Source organism: Engraulis encrasicolus, chromosome 14 (assembly GCF_034702125.1).
Source record: "Engraulis encrasicolus isolate BLACKSEA-1 chromosome 14, IST_EnEncr_1.0, whole genome shotgun sequence".
Classification (NCBI taxonomy): Eukaryota; Metazoa; Chordata; class Actinopteri; order Clupeiformes; family Engraulidae; genus Engraulis; species Engraulis encrasicolus.
This window is the reverse complement of record NC_085870.1, coordinates 55,149,271-55,169,604: the sequence shown is the minus strand read 5'-3', so window position 1 is coordinate 55,169,604 and position 20,334 is coordinate 55,149,271. Positions and strand designations below refer to the sequence as shown.

Below are 20,334 nucleotides of genomic sequence, written 5' to 3'. Positions count from 1 at the left end.
TGTCATATCTTTGTCCCACGTCGCGTTCCGTAGCCTCGTACAAGCAGATGTAGGCCTACATGTGCATGAGAATTGCTGTACGTATCACAAAAGCTGCCACACCGGAAGGATATTTGCCATCTGACTCGCACCAGCGAAGGTACCGGCCTATAGCAACCATGGAGCATAGCAAAGACGCTCCACAAATCCAGCCAGGGACATAACAGTAAAGTAGAAGAATGAAGAAACCCACATCCTTGGCATGTGCAGGCCTGGCATGTAGCCTATGCGCGGCACAAGTGATATGGCCAGCCTCTTGGAGCTTGCAGACCGTCCGCCTTATTGAATGAGCAACATTATGGACATAATTTTTATCGGTTAGGCTACATCGATAGCCTTCATAGCTCACTGTAGGCTACATTTCCACACTTAGGATATAGGCCTACAGTAGGCTACCTTAGGGAACAAAATCCAAAGCAGTGGTAGGCCTATGTAATGCGACTGCCATATGATTATTGAAAGATGCTTTATGTCTTACGTTGTTATTTTGCCACCTTTTGCTTATTAGCTAGCAGGTTAAATATGTGAATGTTGCTTTGATGTAGGCCATTATTCAGGTCCAAAGTTGAGTGGTGGGCCTATTCTTTCGCTCACGAGTTTGAAGTGCTGACACGCGAGTTGCGAGTTTGGAGAGCTGGTGCGCACATTTTCGAGCGCTTAAAAAAAAACTACCACTGTTTGTAGACTACGCACGCTTGATACACGTTTCACTTTGGTGTATTTAGGGCATTAGTGGTAGGAGGCTTCCAGGTAGACTGCATCTACAGGCCAGAGATGAGCTGAGAAAATGAAGGTTGCTGATCATCAGAGCTGTCAAAAACCTCTCTGAATCAATGACCGTTAAACTAATCCTCCCGTCAACGTTCTCGTTGCGCAGCTGTCCTTCACTGCTTGCTTATATTTTCATAAAATGTGAAAAGATGTCAAATAACATCATCTGCAAATCGTGGTTGAGCAAGGGGGAAAATGTTAGGTTTGTGCGGGATGCTCGTGAATGAACCACAAATACATAGGGCGCTATGCAAATACAATCAAGTGTGAAGGATAGGCATACATAATCACATGGAATCTCAACTCGTTGCAAAGGTTAAATCGGTTTATATGTTGGTAAATTCATCTTCTACTCCTCACAAAGGGCGCCCTACTCAATATGGTGGTGGCGCGTGCATACGCCCTGGCGCTTGGGATATCTATACGAAATCATCTCACGAGGTAGAGACTGAGCATCACAAAATATTCTTCGCACATTCATCGCAGAGCAGCCACGTTCTTGCAGTGTACTAACGTTTCGGAATAGTGTAGCAACAATGATGGCAAAGTTGGAATGTGCCCAAAGAAACCATGCAAGGAAAACTGAACCACAGCCTATAGTAGGCTAGCCTACTTCCAGGATACTTCCAGGTCACCCAAATTTGTGGTCCTAATTAAATGAAAGACGCAATTCGAAGGGCATTTTTCTTCATTGCTTTTTTTTTTCTCTAAGACTCAGTGTTTCATTTTCAGTACGTAACAGATATCAAAACATGGCGCTGGATTTCATTTCACATGTGATTTTCAAGCGTAAAACATCACAAATGAGTCCTTTTTCATTTTTCGTGCGACTTCCAAAATAGAAAAATGAATGAACGAAAAAATACACGGACCCAAACGGTTGAGTTTTCTTATATTTTGGTTCCATTTCATGCCTCCTGACCGCCAGAGGCGGCACAGCCTGTGAATGATATCTTTTGCGTAGCGTGGGTTCGAGACTTATACCAACAAAGTCATGTACGTATGACGTACCTCATGCTTAAGAAGCCCTGTAGCACGTCATCCTTCCTCTTAGTCTTCTCGCGTCTGATCGAGCATCCACGGATTGAGATACTTACGTGAGTATAAAATTACGGAATACTTTGCGGTGGTCTCCCCACGGTACCACAACAACAACAACGGATTAATACAGATAAGAAGGGAACACCAAGACGGTAAGTTTCTTCCCTTTCTTCTTGCAAGTAAAGTGCACCGCGGATCTCCCCGTGATCAGTCCTCTACAAACGTGGGAGAATTGTGCGGTGGTTCACCTCGTGTTCACCTCCACACACACACACATACACACACTATCCACGGTGGTCTCCCTGTCGGGCTAAGTGTGTAGCATCCTCGTTAGCTTGGTGGGCTCACCCTGTAGCTAACGGCAGCGTATTGTTAGCATCTCGCTTGTGATACTGTGAAGTAAAATAATTATTGACTACCTTGATCATCAATTCTAATTCTGTTACTGTGTCGTGTGTTAGTTCGGGTTTCTTGCGTTAGCTGCTGCGTCGCAATGAATACTTTTTCACTTTCATGCAAAACGTGCCTTGCACCACTTGAGCCAGAGGATGGCCATCTGGAATGCCCATCGTACCTGGGCATCGCTCATTTTGCGCTGCGCCTTAACGGAGCCCTGTCCGAGCTGTTCAGTCCTCCCGGTCACGGTGAGGGAAGCCAGAATAACGAGCCTTTTAATAAAAAATTACGTGCTGCTCCCGGCGCACGAGGCTCAAGCTACCAGCGCCGTTCAGGGTGCTAAGCGTGCCCTCTCTGTCCAGCAGACCACTCAACCTGCTAAGAAGAAAAAGCAGCACGGCACTACCGCAGCGCTCAGCAAGTGGGTGGACGATCTCTCCACAGCCGTGAGCAGAATCGAAACACTGCTGCTACAGCTTCAGCCGCTGCAGGCCAGCATGCAGCCAGTGGTGTCCACACCCGAGAGTGACACGGCTTCTATTCCCGCCTTGCTATCCCAGGAGGAGCAAGAGCTGGACGACGACACTCTCTCTACTGCGGCTACAGATTCGCTCTTCACTTCCATGAGAGACAATGCGTCCTTGGATGATGCCCCTTTGAGTTTCTCTGATGAGGGAGGGGACCGCATGACAGGCGGCTCCCGTTCCTTACTGGCCACAATTCACGCAGCCCTGACACAGCGCGGGCTGCAACCGCTGCAACCTAATTCTGGAGTGAGTGCTTACTTTAGGCAGTCTCCTGCGGACACTTCCTCTCTGATCCCCACATGTGAGGCATTCGTGGAGGAATTTCAGACAGCATTTAGGACGGCAACTGCGCGTTCGCATCCCACTTCTGCAGCACGCGCCATGGGTAACATGGCCGATGCTGAACTGTTTGGGCTAGACAAGATGCCTTCTGTGGACGCCTGTGTCGCCTCTCTGGTGGTCTCCCCAGATGAAGCGGTGCGGCCTCAGGTGCGCTGCCCAAGTAAGGCCTGCAGGCGTACAGATGACGATGTGGTTAGGGCCTACAGCCATGCCGCACGCATCAGTCGGATCGATAATACTATCTCCCACTTACTGCTTGTGACCCAGTCCCTGCTTCCGACAGAGGCAGAACCGGACTTGCATGAGAATATCGAAGCCATTCTGCATGGCGTTGGTTTCATGACCTAGGAGTTGGGTCGTCTCATGGCAGTGCTAGTGTGGGCCCGCCGCCAGGTCTGGCTCTCACAAGCACCGCTCCCGGATGCATGTAGGGCCACTCTACGAGAGCTCCCCTTCATACCTGGCCAACTTTTCGGGCCAGTTGCAAAGGATGCCTTGGACCGCCGCGGTCTAGTGTCTGAATCACGCAGAGAGCAAGTGAGCATGCCCCAGACTGTTCGTTTCCGGGCACCACAGAATCCCACGTCACGCCGTGACACCCCTTCACCTCAAAGCGCTGCTCCCCCCCGGCGCAGAGAGAATAGGCATGCCCCCAGAGGCCCGCCGCCATTTCGCCGCCAGCCTTACCAGTTCCCTAGCCCTACCCCCGCTAACGCAGGGGCAAGGCCCAACCGGACACCCCGCTGAGGAGCCCGGGTCGTCGGTTGGACTGTACTCGGGGACTCAGCTGGCTGCATGGGCCACTATCATTCACGACCCATGGGTTCTAAAAACAGTGTCAGAGGGGTACAGACTACAGTTCAAGCGCCGGCCCCCTCCAAGGGCCCGGCTAAGGCCCACAATTGTAAAAAGTTTACATCAAGGTATGGTTCTTCAAGCGGAGATAACGGCTCTCCTCAAGAAAGGAGCCATAGAAGAAGTAGAGTGTTCTCCTACGTTCGACGGCTTCTGTTCCGTTTACTTCGTTGTTCCAAAAAAAGATGCTGGGTTCCGCCCAATACTGGACCTGCGGGGCCTAAACAAATACCTAAAAGATCTTCCGTTCAACATGCTGCACACGGCAGACGTTCTGAAGATAATCTCTCCAGCAGAGTGGTTCACAACTCTGGACCTGAAAGATGCTTATTTTCATATCCCAATAGCACCGGCACACCGGTGCTTCCTCCGTTTTGCCTCCCTGGACCGACACTACCAGTTCAGAGTCCTCCCATTCGGCCTTTCACTGTCACCAAGAGTATTCTCCAGTTGCATACAGGCAGTACTGTCACCTCTCATGGAGTCTGGTATGAAGATTCTACCATACCTAGACGACTGGCTGGTATGCTCCCCAACAAGGGAGCGAAGCCAGACAGACATTGCAACCCTTCAGAGCCACGTTGCGGAACTTGGACTGACAGCAAACCTAGAAAAGAGCTCGCTAATCCCAAGCCAGTCAGCTCAATTCATTGGCATGATCCTCGACTCACAGTCAATGACTGCCACTCTGACCATGCGCCATGTGACGGACATCACATCCCTGGTGTCTCGGGTACACTTGGGGCGAAGCTTACGTTTCCGACTCCTGCTGCGCCTCCAGGGTATGCTCACAGCGACAGCCCAGATTCCCCCCTTGGGCCTGCTGGAGCTACGGCCTCTGCAGATGTGGATTACTGGCCTCAGCCTCGATGTGGTCCTTCACAAGAATGCCCTGGTCCTCATTACCGAGCAGTGCATGTCTGCTCTCAGCCGATGGTGGCAACAGACCTTCTTAACATCAGGTGTGCCTCCTGGGTGCAGCACCCACACGCAGGGAGGTTGTGACAACAGATGCCTCACTTACGGGGTGGGGCGCTGTGTGGCGTCACACAGCAGTCAGTGGACTGTGGACCGAACAGGAAAGGGCAGAACATATCAACCTCCTCGAACTCAGAGCAGTACATCTGGCTCTGAAGCACTTCATGCCGCACCTACAGGAGTGCCATGTGCTCATCCGGTCGGACAACATGACAACAGTGTACAACATCAACCACCAAGGGGGAACACGGTCTCCCCCTGCCTACCGTCTGACCCGATGTTTACTGACATGGGCCCTCCCCCAAATAGCATCACTCAGGGCAGTCCACTTACCCGGGAAGTTAAACACTGTGGCGGATTCACTGTCAAGGCAGAAGTAGTTGGGTCATTTATAGCAGTTCCGTGACCGTGGAGAGGAAAGGTTCGTTTCTCACTGGATTTGTCATCTATAAAGGTTAAATAAAAAAATGAGCCGGGGTGCCCCTCACAAAAATGTGGGGAATTTTTTTTAGAGCCCTATATCCCAAATGGCTGCTGCCAGCCAAGCTGGAAAATAGCTTTTTAATGGTTTTGCCCACAATTCTGCATAATACATGGTTTCTGAGACTATTTGGGGCAAGAAATTCACAAATTATGTAGATTTATTGATTTGACCTATTTCTGATCTTCAAATTCAAGATGGCTGCCACTTTTGGCTCTTTAAATGTCAATTTTTCAAAATAGTCAGAGATCCTTAATGTTAGGCTCAAATGAAAGGTCTGCTCATACTGAGTTCAGTTATGGACAGTAAAATTACAAGTAGGTAATCTGAAAGGTAAAAAAGATGAAGGTTTCTGGTTGATGAGAATTAAACTGCTGATTAGTCGGGTCGGGTCATAATGTGAGGTTCAGTGACCATTCTCTGGCAAGGGTGTTTTGATGATTGATTTGACCTCTATGGACCCTTAAGAAAAGATTTAGCCCCTATGTCCCTCCCAAAAATCCCGGCATTTTTTGCTAGAGAGGCAAATTCAAAATGACGTCCGGTGCCATCTCTAAGAAATAACTTTTAATCTTGAATGAATCATGTATGAGGACACTTTTTCATACATGTCAACCATGAGGATTCCAAATCTGACATTATTTTGATAATACAACTTTGTTTTGTCCATGAAATTCAAGATGGCTGCCATCTAGAACAGTCGTTTTCAATGTTTTTTGGTCATGACCCCCCAAAACTGGACTGGGGACCCCCCAATTTGTGTAGCTCCATTCCTCATGCATAGATATTGAGAAAATAGCTGATCTACAAGCACACAATACCTTAAATTATGAGGCGTAGTGGGCTTATAGGTGGGCGATTTTCACAATGTTCGGCTTTTTAAATATTATTTGACAATTTGGCCAATGTTTTAGCATTGGTTGTTGATAGCTTTAGATGCAGTGATGGTATTTCACTTTGAGAGTCCTTACATTACACCCCCCCCCCCAAAAAAAGGGTCTTGACCCACAGACAGGTTGAAGACAGTCAAACGTGTAAAGTTCTCCGAGCTGCTAGAAGACTGTTGTTGAGGAATGTGTGACCTTATTCAATCCCAATGGCATATAGAGGAAGGCGCAGAAGAGCAAGCTCATCCAGAAGATCTCCCTCCAACATATTGTGATTGAAGAACCCTATGTTTCTCTAATTGACATGGGCATGATCTGGAATATGGCAACTCCATCAGTAGAAGATTGGCAGACACAGGACGCCACACCATGCAATTGGTTGGACTATGTCCAAAAGGTGTCTCCAGCATCCTTGCCTGCCAGTGTGGAGTAGCGCTGTAGGTACGCCAAGTAGTTGTCAAGAAGGCAGTGTTGGCGTAAGCTGTTTGCATCTGAAGGGAGACAGATAAAAGACACTCTTCATGGTCTTCCACTTGGAAGTACAGGCTTCCGCCATGGTGCTACTCTTTTTATGTGCATAGATCACCAGTCTCATGAACGCAAACAGCTCTTCTCAGATGACACATGGCCTGGACGAGCTGATGAGGAAAGTGGGATCTGTTGTTGGCACAGAACTGGAGGCTCTCAGTACCACAACTGAGAAAAGGACACTGAGCAGACTGGACTCTGTAGTGGACAATAACCATCACCCCTTGCACTCAGTCTTTGCTAACCAGAGAAGTCTGTTCAGCCACAGATTCCGTGCCATATCCTGCAAAAGATGCTCCCTGTATGTGCAGGTCTCGCTCATCATCTTCTGTTGAGCATGTTGTATCGCAGGGATCATTGACATTGGTTACACGGTGAGAATGAGAATGGCGGGCAAGGATGATGGATGACACCTTTTTGACACAGCCCAACCACTTGTATGATGTGCCGTGCCGTGTCCAATGGAGTTGCCATCCTCCAGATCATGCCCTTGTCAATTAGAGCAACATGGGGTTCTTTAATCACAATAGGTTGGACGGAGATCTTCTGGATGAGCTTGCTCCCTTGCATCTTCCTGTATATGACAGTGGGGTTGAATAAGGTGAGTAAGGCCACACATTCCTCAACAAAATGGTGTTCTTGCAGCTCAGGGAGCTCAAGTTGGAACTATCTTGAACCAGGCTTATCACTACTTTTGAGAGCACTTCTGTCCATTTCAGCAGCTCTTGTTTTGAGTCCCTCAACGAGCATCTTTTATGCAAGAATGCTTGAAAAATGTCAAAATTTCTATGTGCTAGATCAGTGGTTCTTAACCTGTGGGTTGAGATCCCCTTTTTTGTGGGGGAAGGTGTCAATGTAGAGTAGAGTAACTTTATGTCAATGTAAGGACTCTCAATTTTAAAGACCATCCAGAATAATCATCACACAATGCTAAAACATTGCCAAATTGTCAAATAATAGGCTATCAAAGAAGTCAAACATTGTGAAAATAGCCCATCTACAAGCCCACTAATCCTCATAATGTGAGGCATTGTGGGCTGGCAGATCAGATACTTTCTCAATATCTATATATGAGAAATGGAGTAACTTGAATTGGGGGGTCACTGCCTAAAAAGGTTGAAAACTACTGTTCTAGATGGCAGCCATCTTGAATTTCACGGCCAAAACAAATTTGTATTATCAAAATGATGTCAGATTTTGAATCCTCATGGTTGAGTTGTATGAAAAAGTGCCTTCATGCATGATTCTATGTCATTCAGATCAAAAGTTATTTCTTAGAAATGGCGCTGGACGCCATTTGTCTCTAGCAAAAAATGCGGGATTTTTGGGAGGGACATGGGGGCTAAACCTTTTCTAAAGGGTCCATAGAGGTCAAATCAATCATCCAAAACATCCTTGCCAGAGGATGGTCACGGAACGTCACATTATGACCGACTGTTTAATTCTCATCAACCACAAACCTTGATCTTTTTTTACCTTTCAGATGACTTCTGCATAGCCTACTTGTAATTTACTGTCCACAACTGAACTCAGTATGAGCAGACCTTTCATTTGAGCCTAATATTAAGGCTCTCTGACGATTTTGAAAAAAATGAGATTTAAAGAGCCAAAAGTGGCAGCCATCTTGAATTTGAAGGTCAAAAATAGGTCAAATCAATAAATCTACACCATTTGTGAATTTCTTGCCCCAAATAGTCTCAGAAACCATGTATTATGCAGAATTGTGGGCAAAACCATTAAAAAGCTATTTTCCAGCTTGGCTGGCAGCAGCCATTTGGGATATAGGGCTCTAAAAAAAATTCCCCACATTTTTGTGAGGGGCACCCCGGCTCATTTTTTTATTTAACCTTTATAGATGACAAATCCAGTGAGAAACGAACCTTTCCTCTCCACGGTCACGGAACTGCTATAAATGACCCAACTAAAGCTCGACCCAGGAGAATGCCGCTTGAACCCAGGGGTAGTACAACAGATCTGGGACTGCTTGGGCACAACAGTGGTGGACTTGTTTGCCAGCAAGGAGTCCACACACTGCCGAATGTCGTTCTCACGCACCCAGGAGAGCAAAGCACTGGGCTTGGATGCCTTAGCTCACGATTGGCCAGATGGACTGCTCTATGCCTTTCCTCCAATTCCGCTCCTGCTGGAAGTGCTACTCCGGATCCGCCAGGGCAGACATCGTGTTCTACTAGTGGCACCACGATGGCCAGCGAGACCATGGTTTGCACTCCTCTACTCTCTGCTCATGGGGACCCCATGGCAATTACCACGCAGGGTGGATCTACTGTCGCAGTTGAAGGGCAGAGTTTGGCACCCCTGCAGTCTCCAACTATGGGTGTGGCCGTTGGGTCCGACGACCTACTACTGAACTGTGACCCAGCAGTAATGAATACACTGGAGAATGCAAGGGCTCCCTCAACCAGTTTATTATACGAGAATCGATGGAAGCTCTTTACAAAATGGTGCAAAGCCCTAGGGCTCTCCCCAATAATTTGCCCGGTACCTATGGTGTTGCAATTCCTACAGACACTCCTGGATGATGGTAAAACCCCATCGACAGTTAAAGTGTATGTCGTGGCAATCTCTGCAAAGCACATTCATGTGGACGGTTCGACTATCGGGTCCCATAGTCCGAAACTTTCTCAAAGGTGCCAGGCGTCTTCTCCCCTACAGGGCCCCTCGTAGCCCACAGTGGGACCTACATCGGGTTCTAGACTATCTATGTCAAGCCCCCTTCATACCCCTAGCCGAAGCAGAGATTAAATGGGTCTCCTTGAAGACCGTTTTTCTACTAGCTATTGTCTCTGCAAAACGAGTGAGCGAGTTGCATGCACTTTCAGTAAGCCCAGAGTGTCTGAGATGGAAGCCAGAATTCTCTGGGGTAACACTATGGCCAAATCCAGCCTTTTTGTCAACCAGGCCATTGAGCTGACCTCGTATGAAGACCGTATAGGCCTATGCCCAGTAAGAGCCTTGAGGCACTATGTGTCTAGGACTGAGGCGATGAGACAGTAGGACCAATTGTTCTTGGCCTATGGGGGCTGTAAAATTGGTTCGCCAATATCAAAACAACGTCTATCTAACTGGGTATGTGAGGTCATCTCCCTTGCACACAAAACGGCTGATAGTCTGCCAGTAGACAATGTCATCTGTCATAACACTAGGAGTCTAGCCACCTCATGGGCGGCACTGAGGGGGACACCACTAGCTGAAAGCCCATCTACATTCACCAGATTTTATAGGGTCAATGTAGCCTCGCATAACAGCCTAGGCCCGGCCATTCTCTCAGGCACACAGCAAAACTGACAATGTACTCGTCCTCATGACAGTGCTGGTATATGTCATTCACAGGCTGTGCCGCCTCTGGCGGTCAAGAGGCATGAAATAGAACGCTAGTTACGAATGTAACTGTGGTTCTATGAATGCCGGATGACCGCCAGAGTTCCCAGTCATTCGGACTTCGCATCCGCGAGAAGTTTTCCGAGGAAGGATGACGTGCTACAGGGCTTCTTAAGCATGAGGTACGTCATACGTACATGAATTTGTTGGTATAAGTCTCGAACCCACGCTACGCTAAGGATATCATTCACAGGCTGTGCCGCCTCTGGCGGTCATCCGCCATTCATAGAACCACAGTTACATTTGTAACTAGCGTTCTATACACATGTATGAACATAATGGACATGTATATATTTTGTTTCTTCTTTGGTTTTCTCCTGTATTATGTAGAACTTTTTCAGCCATGGTATTAACTAGCATATCTTTTTGGTAAGAGATGGGGTGTGTGTGGTGGTGAAGAGCTGCAGTGTGTGTGAATATATGTACTGTGTGTGTTATGTCTGGGTTTTAAAAAAAAAAGATTTTTATCTCAAGGGGCTATCCTCTAATAAAGAAATTTGAAACATTTGAGGACGTGATGGTCATCTGGTAAGCACATTACTAGCAGGCTACCAACACAATGTCATGGGTGAGATAGCAGCCAATAGTGTATGGACAGAGGCGATTTGCTGGAAGAGAAGAGATGTAAGGCAAGTGGGACTTTTTAGGAGAATCAATGATAGGTCACATATTTATTTACGAGATCTATTTAATTGCATGAATAGGATATATGCTGAGATATGCCCAATGTAATTAACACATGATATAATATAAATATTCATCACAACGCAGAATTAGGAATAGCCTACATAGGCCACTGCCGTTTGTTTGTTTATACCGTATAACAACCCAAACTTCTACAAAATCGATTGAAATTTGAGGAAATTACGGTCATCTGATGAATACATCACTACCAACTCAATGCAGAGGTGTGCCAGTTGGCTGAGGAAAGATGGCCGCCATCTGCAGACGTTCGACTTCCATTGCGACTTCCAACGCGGGTGACATATCTAGTCTTCTATACAGATCTACGGTTCCAGCTATGAAAGTGGGTGTTCCTGGAACCCTCTGGAACACCTGTAGCGCCGACCCTTGTATGGACCAAAAGTACAGTGCATAACTCACATGTCCCCATGACATCAGTGGTCCATCACAATGTTTTACAGACGGCATGGTGTAACATTCATCATAGGCCACGTTGACAGTTCTCCAAATGGTAGTGTTAATAGGGGCTGAAAAAAGTTCCATTTTGATCTCATTTTTCCAAATGACTTCATCCTAGGCTTTGTGACGCTTGTCACTATGCTATTTGGTGTATCGTAAGCAAAAAAACATGTTTGCATTTTCGTAGTAATGGCTTTCTCCTGCCAACCTCCTACCTACATACACCTTTGATGTACAGCTTGAAACTTTTTGTCATGTTGTCCTGTATGTCACCTGAAGTTATTTTTCTGAACAACTTCCCTCGCAATTATGGATGCATACACTATGACTACTGAAGTAGATCATGCTACTATCCATAGGATTTCGTTCAAATCTCACACCCATCTATTTTAGCCAGATGCAGACTCAAAATGTAAAATTTCAATGTAAAGAAACGCACACTGATGACCTCCCTTTTAATCCCATTTCATTTTGAGACGTTTCGGGCCAACACGGCCCCTTCTCAGACACTCTCTACAGGATTTTAGCCTGGGGTGTTCTCACTTTTGTTACATGTTGAAAAACGTCAATTGATTTTTTGTGAGTGAACAACAAATTGAACAGGTTATACATGTTGTTAACTGGCCACTAACTATTGGATACTGTTACATGGCAATTTTAAATCGGAATGAATCATTCAGATTTAAATAGATAGGATTTTAAGTTATTTTGCGATGTGTATACATGACACTATCACTTAAATCTGAATAAACGTTGGGAGAATAGAAAGCATTGCGATTGGACTGAGGACACACGTGCTGAGTGAGCCAAATAAGGCACGGGGGCGTTGTCCCCAAGCTCCGATACCACCGGGATGCAGGTCATCTTCAGCCCGAAAATATTTGCCGCATCCGGGGTGAAATCTTAACATATGGCCCTGGATCATTTACAATGCTAACGTTACCTTACCCGACTAGCTTAGAAAAATGAGTGGTCAAAGGGTAATGTGGAGTAACTTTGTTGTGCTTCATCAGTTTGTGGTGCACTTTTACATCTATATATAGATGCCACAACATTTATAGTCACTTGGGCTCTTTAAATTAAGCAACAACTTTCACGTCAGAAGTCCACCGGAAGTCGGACATTTTTTCTCATGGAAGCAAAGAACATGAGGTCTTGCGCCATCATGTGGCCAACGAGCATGCATAGAATGACCGGAATTGTTGTTAAAGTGGAATAAAAGGTTACATGAGGAAAGTGTTTCATCAGAATTTAAAGATGAATGAACCACCCACTTTATTCGGACATAAGTTTAATTCCGAATAAACTTAATTCCTGTTCGGTAAGTCTTTACATTATGTTTTTAGAGCAGAATTAAGTTTTAATCAGATTTAAAGCGAGTTAAATCAGATTTAAACGTCTCATGTAAACATAGCCATTGTGTCGGAGTGAAATCTCTTGTTACAAATGTTGTAACTATGAAAAGATATATTTACTAATCTGCAAAAATGTGAGGGGTGTACTCACTTAAGTGACATACTAAAGATTAACCTAGAAGATCTGGAGTCCTCATTTTCTTGACTGGAGGATGCCTGAAGGCTGTCTTTTAGCAGGTTTACCACTTCCTGTAGGTTAACTATGCCAGGTTTACCACTTCCTGTAGGTTAACTATGCCAGGTTTATCACTTAATCATGTTCTTGGAATATGAACCAGGTGTGTTTACCTAGTGATGATGGAGAACTTGTTGGCTTTGTCAGTCAAAGCCTCCTGCAGGCCAGGCCCTTTGGACTGCACACGACTCGGGTCGCAGCCATCAGTGACATCCACCAAGAACGGACTGTTTGGAACTGGTGTGTCATCATACCATACGGCAACACTATGGGATCCTGGAAAAAAACAAGACAAACAAAAAATACACTCAAATACATGTCCACAGGTTCAGGACACACCTTGCTATCTTGCAAAAACGGCTTGAAACAAAGCAACCAGAACGTTTTTTTAAACAGGACCAATGCGTAACGCATTTAATAACAATGGGGAACACAGCACTATTTATGAAATAACGATGAGAGGACATCTTCAAGTCCGATTCAGACGGGACTTTTATTACCTATGGACCCCCAGTAATTTGGAATAATTACTGTGTCTGAGTCCTGTGCCAATGCCATGTCTGTGATTTGTGAAGTAATAATTCCGCTTCGAATTACCTACTGTATGCGTCCTGGGGTAATTTCATGACCCATGTCCATAGGCGCGCCGTTTGCACCCCCTTATAATGTCTGTAAATTGAGTCAATTACAGACGTTTCCTTATCCGGTCCAAATGCTCCACGAAAAATCACAGAGGTCCAGTGGTAATTGCGAATAGGTAATATTTATCCTGTGCGAATCAGGCTTATCTCCATGTTAATTGGGCATTATAATGCATTGCATTAAAAAATGCATTTTATATAGGTTTATAACACGTTTTCATAATATAGTCAGCCTGCCATCAGCAGCTAAGATGCTTAAATAAACTTTTGATGGCATTTTTTGTTAAAAGTTGGCAACCATGACAGAAGTTGTCAGCATGGGCTAAGGTTTCAGAATCACCTGGTTGCCAACATGGAACTTGACCTTTAAGGTCAAATCTGAAGGTCAAAAGGTCAAACACAGTCAAATAACAGTGTTATTTAGTTAAAAATTGTTGCAAAGTTGTTAAAAGTGGGAAACCATGCCAGAAGTCATCATCATGGATTAAGGATTCAGAATCAACTTCTTGCCAACACTGAACTTGACCTTTAGGGTCAAATCTGAAGGCCAAAAGGTCAAAACAGGGTATTTTCTTGCTAGTCTTTTTTGGGAACTGTATATTCATGGTATTATTTTTCAAAAGTTGGCAACCATGCCAGAAGTTATCAGCATGGGCTAACGTTACAGAATCACTTTGTTGTCAACTTGGAACTTGACCTTTAGGGTCAAATATGAAGGTCAAAAGGTCAACCACGGTCAAATAAGAGTGTTATTTCGTTTAAAATTGTTTAAAAGATGTTGAAAGGGGGCAACCATGGCAGAAGTGATCAGCATGAACTAAGGATTCAGAACCAACTTGTTGCCAACACGGAACTTGACCTTTAGGGTCAAATTTGAAGGTCAAAAGGTCAAAACCTATGTATTTTAAGGTAGACTTTTTGGAGGACTGTGTTCATGGGAATCTTTTTCAAAAGTTGGTAACTATGCTAGACGTTATCAGCATGGACTAAGGTTTGAGAATCACCTGGTTGCCAACATGGAACTTGACCTTTAAGGTCAAATCTGAAGGTCAAAAACAATGTATTTTCTGGTTTGCCTTTTTTGGTGATCTTTATATTCATGGAATTCTTGTTTTCAAAAGTTGGCAACCATGCTAGAAGTTATCATCATGGACTAAAGTTTCAGAATCACCTGGTTACCATATAGAACTTGACCTCTAAGGTCAAATTTGAAGGTCAAAAGATCAACCGAGGTCAATTAAAAAATCAGTTCTTTGGTGATGTGCTTTCATAAAATACAACTTGTTTGCATGGTACTGTATATTGAATAATTAGTAGGCCTATAATTTTATATGATTTGATTTGGCTTATCATGGTGGGGCTCTGGCCTGTCATCCTTAGACATTCATCATAGCTCATTAGCATAAAAATAACTTAAACTTGTATTTTCACTCTGGTCATCTAAATTACTTTATTCTTCACATTAAGCTGCTGGTATGAAATGAAATATGCCTTGGCTCACCAGTGAATTTGCTTTGCCTCATCAATTCACAGGCTTTCCATAAAAAAATAATGACTTCTGTTATTTTCTAATGTGTTTCAAATGGTTATAGCAATGAAGGATACTTGCTGATTTGCTATGTCATATCATGGTTAGGAAATCAAACCTACAGTAAGAGTAGATCAAGTATTGCACACTTTTCTTGATGTTCTCATAACTACTGTAGAATGTTCTGTTGCAATTTCCCAGGCTTGAGTTTTTGTGTCACCTGTCCAAAGCAACATGCTTATCTTTGGGTATTGATCGGTCTAGACATGACTTTTTTCAGAAAGACAAAAAAGCAATTGATATGTTACCACCAAGTGATGCATATGGATTGCATCTTGCATAAGCAAATCAGCAGGCAAATGTATGGCTGCAGTCTGACAAAGTACATATTAACAAAGACACTGAGGAGGCAGGTGGTTGGAAAGTTGTAGAACACTTGATGGCTGTGTGGCAAAGGAAACCTCCAGTTCCACATAGTAGCTTAGGACTGATAATTTGTGGTTGTAGAACAAAGTGGCCAATAAATGCCTGCAGTTGCCTGAGGAATGGACAGTCCTGTATACCTGCATGTGATTAAAATGTAGAATGTTTAAACGTCGTAGTGATAGAACATGATCTGGATGACACAGCCTTTTTGTAATAACAGCAACAATAGGTCCTACAAATACATAAATATTCAGACTGACATCACATTTGAATTTTAATTATCGTTTTAATTATTATTGAAGTAAAGAAACAATATGATGAATTACATTCTTGTTATTGACCATTTGCAATAATCACTTTCATTCATACCCTAATAATAGACTATATAACTTCTAAATATACAGTCCCTTAAAGTATTGCAACAGAAAGGCAAATTTCCTTGTTTTTGTTGTTCACTGAAGACTTGGGTTTAAAGGGGCTCTAAGTAGGATTAAAAGGTTCATTAATCAATGTTCAGAGTCATCTGATACTTATTTGAGTCATTAGTAGGTGAAGAGTGACTCTCGCGACCACTTCCACAGTCCACTGTCAGAAAACCCCAAATGCAGCTTTTGACAGCGCTGTCCGCTTCGGGAGAAACCCCATCAAAACAGTGTTTTATTTTATTTAATATTATTTGTTCCAATACTTTCACTCACCTAAAATGATTTAAATAATAAGAATTATCTCCTCCAGGTACTAATTATTTAATACATCATGCAAACAACATGTATTTTATGAAAGCACATCACAAAAACCCAAAACTTTTTTTTTTCTCGGTTGACCTTTTGACCTTCAAATTTGACCTTAAAAGTTCAAGTTCTATGCTAGCAACCTTGGACCATGAAACCTTTGTCCATGCTGATATGAAGGTCAAAAGGACCTAGCATGATTGACAACTTTTGAAAAAGAATTCCATGGATATGAAGCCCCCCCCCCAAAAAAAGGCAAACTAGAAAATGCATTGTTTTTGACATTTTTGACATTCAAATTTGACCTTAAAAGTCAAGTTCCATGTTGGCAACCAGGTGATTCTGAAACCTTAGTCCATGTTGATAACATCTGGCATGGTTGCTGACACTTGAAAAATAATTCCATGAATATACAGTTCCCAAAATAGACTAACCAGAAAATGCACTGTTTTTTACCTTTTGACCTTCAAATTTGACCCTAAAGGTCAAGTTCCGTGTTGGCAACAAGTTGATTCTGAATCTTTAGTCCATGCTGATGACTTCTGGCATGGTTGCCCACTTTTAACATCATTTTAACATTTTTAACTAAATAACACTGTTATTTGACCGTGGTTGACCTTTTGACCTTCATATTTGACCTTAAAGGTCAAGTTCCATGTTGGCAACCAGGTGATTCTGAAACCTTAGCCCATGCTGATAACTTCTGGCATGGTTGCAACTTTTAACAGAAAATGCCATCAAACATTTATTTTAGGGTCTTGGCAGGCTGACAAATACCTAAGTGGCAAATCAGACATAGATGAAAGAACGTCTGAACAATCATTTCATATAATGAGATGCAAAAGCCAAAAAATGGCACTTCAGTCATTTTACAACGAAACTCACTTCAAAGATGGAATAGCTTTTTTAGGGACTGTTCGTTATTTGATGTTTGAGGCTTTCCACTCTTAGATGTAAAATTTTGCACGACCCTCCCGTAGCAAGCTTCAAAACTCTGATGATGCGCTTGCATCATTTTGCAACAAAACTCACAACCATTTTTACCATTTTCAAAAGGTGTGTACTCCATGTTGTATGTGCCATCGCCTTTGTCCGCAATGGTGCAGTCAGTGTGTGTGCCCGAGGGACTGGTCACCTGTGCCTTGACGTGGTCACCACCTGACTTAGTGAGGGACTGAGCGTCCACAGTGAAGTCAGTGGTAGCCTCTCTGAAGACCCCTGAACACACACACACACGCACACGCACACGCGCACCCACACACGCGCGCACACACACGCGCGCACACACACGCACACACACAAATCAAAATGTTGATTAATATTAACAAGAGCAGATATGGACATGCCTACACATGGGTTTTCTATTTTTGTTTTCCCCTGGCTGCGCGACCCTGGCCGCGCACAACTCAACCTCTGATTGTTGGAAACATTGAAGTCGTTTAACATTGAAGTCAATGGCAGTGGCATTGCATGGAGTTATGGAAGCCCAGATATCCTTCATGCTTTGCAGTTAGCTGTTTTTGTTCGTTTGATCCGGTGACACACACTTCACTCTTCAATATACCCGTAGATTTCCATGCCACGTTTAGGTGCATTGGTGGTATCGACATTCTAACTCACCAGACATAAAACTGCAATGAAAATGAATGGCCACTGTCATTGACTTCAATGTTAAACGCAGCATTCCAGTGACTAAGGCAAAGAGCTTAGTAACCAAGTATTGAATATTGAAATGTAATTTAGAAGGTACCAAATTCCAACTGTTTTGATGTAATGCAAATTTCTTTCTTTTTTTTCCCATTTACAACACTACAAAACAGTTTTGCGTAATAATTTGGAGTATTTTAAGGTTTTTTTTATCATTTTTAAAAATACCGTTATCATTGGAAGGTTCATTCAAAAACTGTTTAATTGTACTCTAATGCCTGATGACTTCAACATTATGATGACTCATTTATATTGATTATTTGGGGAAATCAGCGGAAATCAGCGAGTCATTTGCGTAATAATTTGGAATGCGGTGTACAGCAACCTGAAATACAAATTTCCCCTTGGCAATATCTATCTATCTATCTATCTATCTATCTATCTATCTATCTATCTATCTATCTATCTATCTATCCATCTATTTAGTTTTATATTCGGTTTTTATTTATAGTTCTTTGTGCCATCAATTTGGTACAATGTTTATAAAATCTTATAGTGCAAGATGTTCACATGTACAGTACACTTTTTTCCTTTGTTGAACTGGTTACATTAGAAAAAGGTTATGATGGAATATTTTGAAAGTTAGAAAGTATTTGTATCTAATCTAATCTAGTTGGTATCTATTTGGCAAATAAGAGTTTCATTTTTAAAAAAAATGGTTCGTAAAAGTGTAATACTGAGACCAAAATCTCACAGCAAATACATGATTTTCCCCCCCTGCTTTGACTCTCAAATTACCCAAATTACCAAACAGAAAATGTCCAAATAGTCAAGTGCATTTTAATTTGTCCCTAAATCCACCTTTCTGCAGTTCTGCAACCCTGTGTGAAACAGCACTCCCTTCCTTAGCCAACTTACCGCACAGGAGCCTCTGTTATAACCTTATTGTCGACATTATTGTTATGTCCAAGCCTTAATATGTTACTTAAAACTATCCGTAATGTGATAGCAATGTTGTTATGATGTAATTGAGTGTTTTCAGCACAGAGTGAATAGGCCAGTCGACAGGCCCATGAACAGTAGAAACCTGCCTACTAATCTTTTAGATATGTAAGTTTTTAAAGGCTAAGGGCACCTTTTTCCAAAAAAAAGGGCTTCGACATTTAGCAGGCGTTTTTATTTTTTGCAGGTGCCTTAGGCATCAATGGGTTAACTAACTTACCTTCTCTTTTCACACCTGCTCCAAAAACCTTCACCCTGCTGGTATCCACGGCAGGATCCACAGACACCTTGGCGGGAAAGTTAGGCACAGCCTCTCCCCCATACTTCAGTGTCAGACTGTACGTGCCAGCAGTGAGGGGGACATAGCTGGCTGTGTAGGTCCCGTCCTTGTTATCCAGCACTTCAGTCTTGGCCTGAGCTTTAGTCGACTCAGACACTGCTTCCAACGTCAGCTGTCCCGGTCCAGCCATGGAGCAGTCCACATTCAGCACACTCGTCTCACCCACTCTTCCACACTTCAGCCCCGAACCGGTCGCCACCACTTTGGCAGGGTTAAAGGGCATCTGTATGTCCACGTGGAAAGGGGAGCCTGGGTTTAGGGAGGCAAAATATTGATTCATTCATTAATTGTTTGTTGACTGATCTTATAGACCGACTCACGGTTAATTGATCAGCGCCCCCCGTACATAACCTGAAATGCTTATATCCAATAGGTGTTCATGTCCATAGAGGTAAGTTGCGGAAAATATGCATAAAATGGCAATATGGTCATAAAAACGTGTTAGCCTAATAATTCTGCACACTGTGCAGTCGAACCACACCCAGTTCAGTGTCAGTGACAATCATCCCTCCCACTCGTGTCATATCGCTTAAACATCCATACCTGGGATGTGACTGTTCTCAAACAAGATGTTGACCAGGTACTCCCCAGGCTCCGTGGGCAGGTAAGACACAGAACAGGTCCCATCTCCATTGTCTGAGCATTCAATCTTGGCCTCGGTAGGGCCCTCCACCGTCAGTCCAAGCCCGCCGGTGCCCGCTCCCTTGGTGTCAATGGTGAACTCAGCAGGGTTTCCAATGAAGCCTCCTTGCAGCCCTGGACCAAAGGCCTTCACCTAAAGCAAATAGATTAGATTAACTAGACATTGGAAAAAGGAAGAGACAAATCAAGCCCATACTTTTCCCGGGATTCATGTGACGTCAGAGTGAACGTTTTTGAAAATAAATATATGAACAAACCCATGTCCCCATTAGAATGGACAGGATCTCGGAAAGGGTTGAACAAAAAAAAGTACAGTTGTCGGGTACTTGACAAGTCAGGGTAAAGTGAGCAATAAAACGGCATGTTGAAATTGGCAGGAATTCTCTTTTAATATAAATAT

The 20,334-nt window shown here is 43.7% G+C and overlaps 1 protein-coding gene across 4 annotated transcripts in view; it reads right to left on the bottom strand.

The window, feature by feature from the left end:
• flnbl (filamin B, like) overlaps window positions 1-20,334 on the bottom strand; it is a 249,417-nt gene that overhangs the window by 111,625 nt on the left and 117,458 nt on the right. For all 4 annotated transcript variants that reach the window (XM_063216182.1, XM_063216181.1, XM_063216183.1 and 1 more), the window contains exons 23-26: window positions 19,836-20,067; window positions 19,173-19,541; window positions 17,348-17,521; window positions 13,091-13,253 (exon numbers count right to left, since the gene is read on the bottom strand). In XM_063216182.1, coding sequence (XP_063072252.1) covers window positions 13,091-13,253; window positions 17,348-17,521; window positions 19,173-19,541; window positions 19,836-20,067 — 938 coding nt within the window. The remainder of the gene's footprint in view (window positions 1-13,090; window positions 13,254-17,347; window positions 17,522-19,172; window positions 19,542-19,835; window positions 20,068-20,334) is intronic.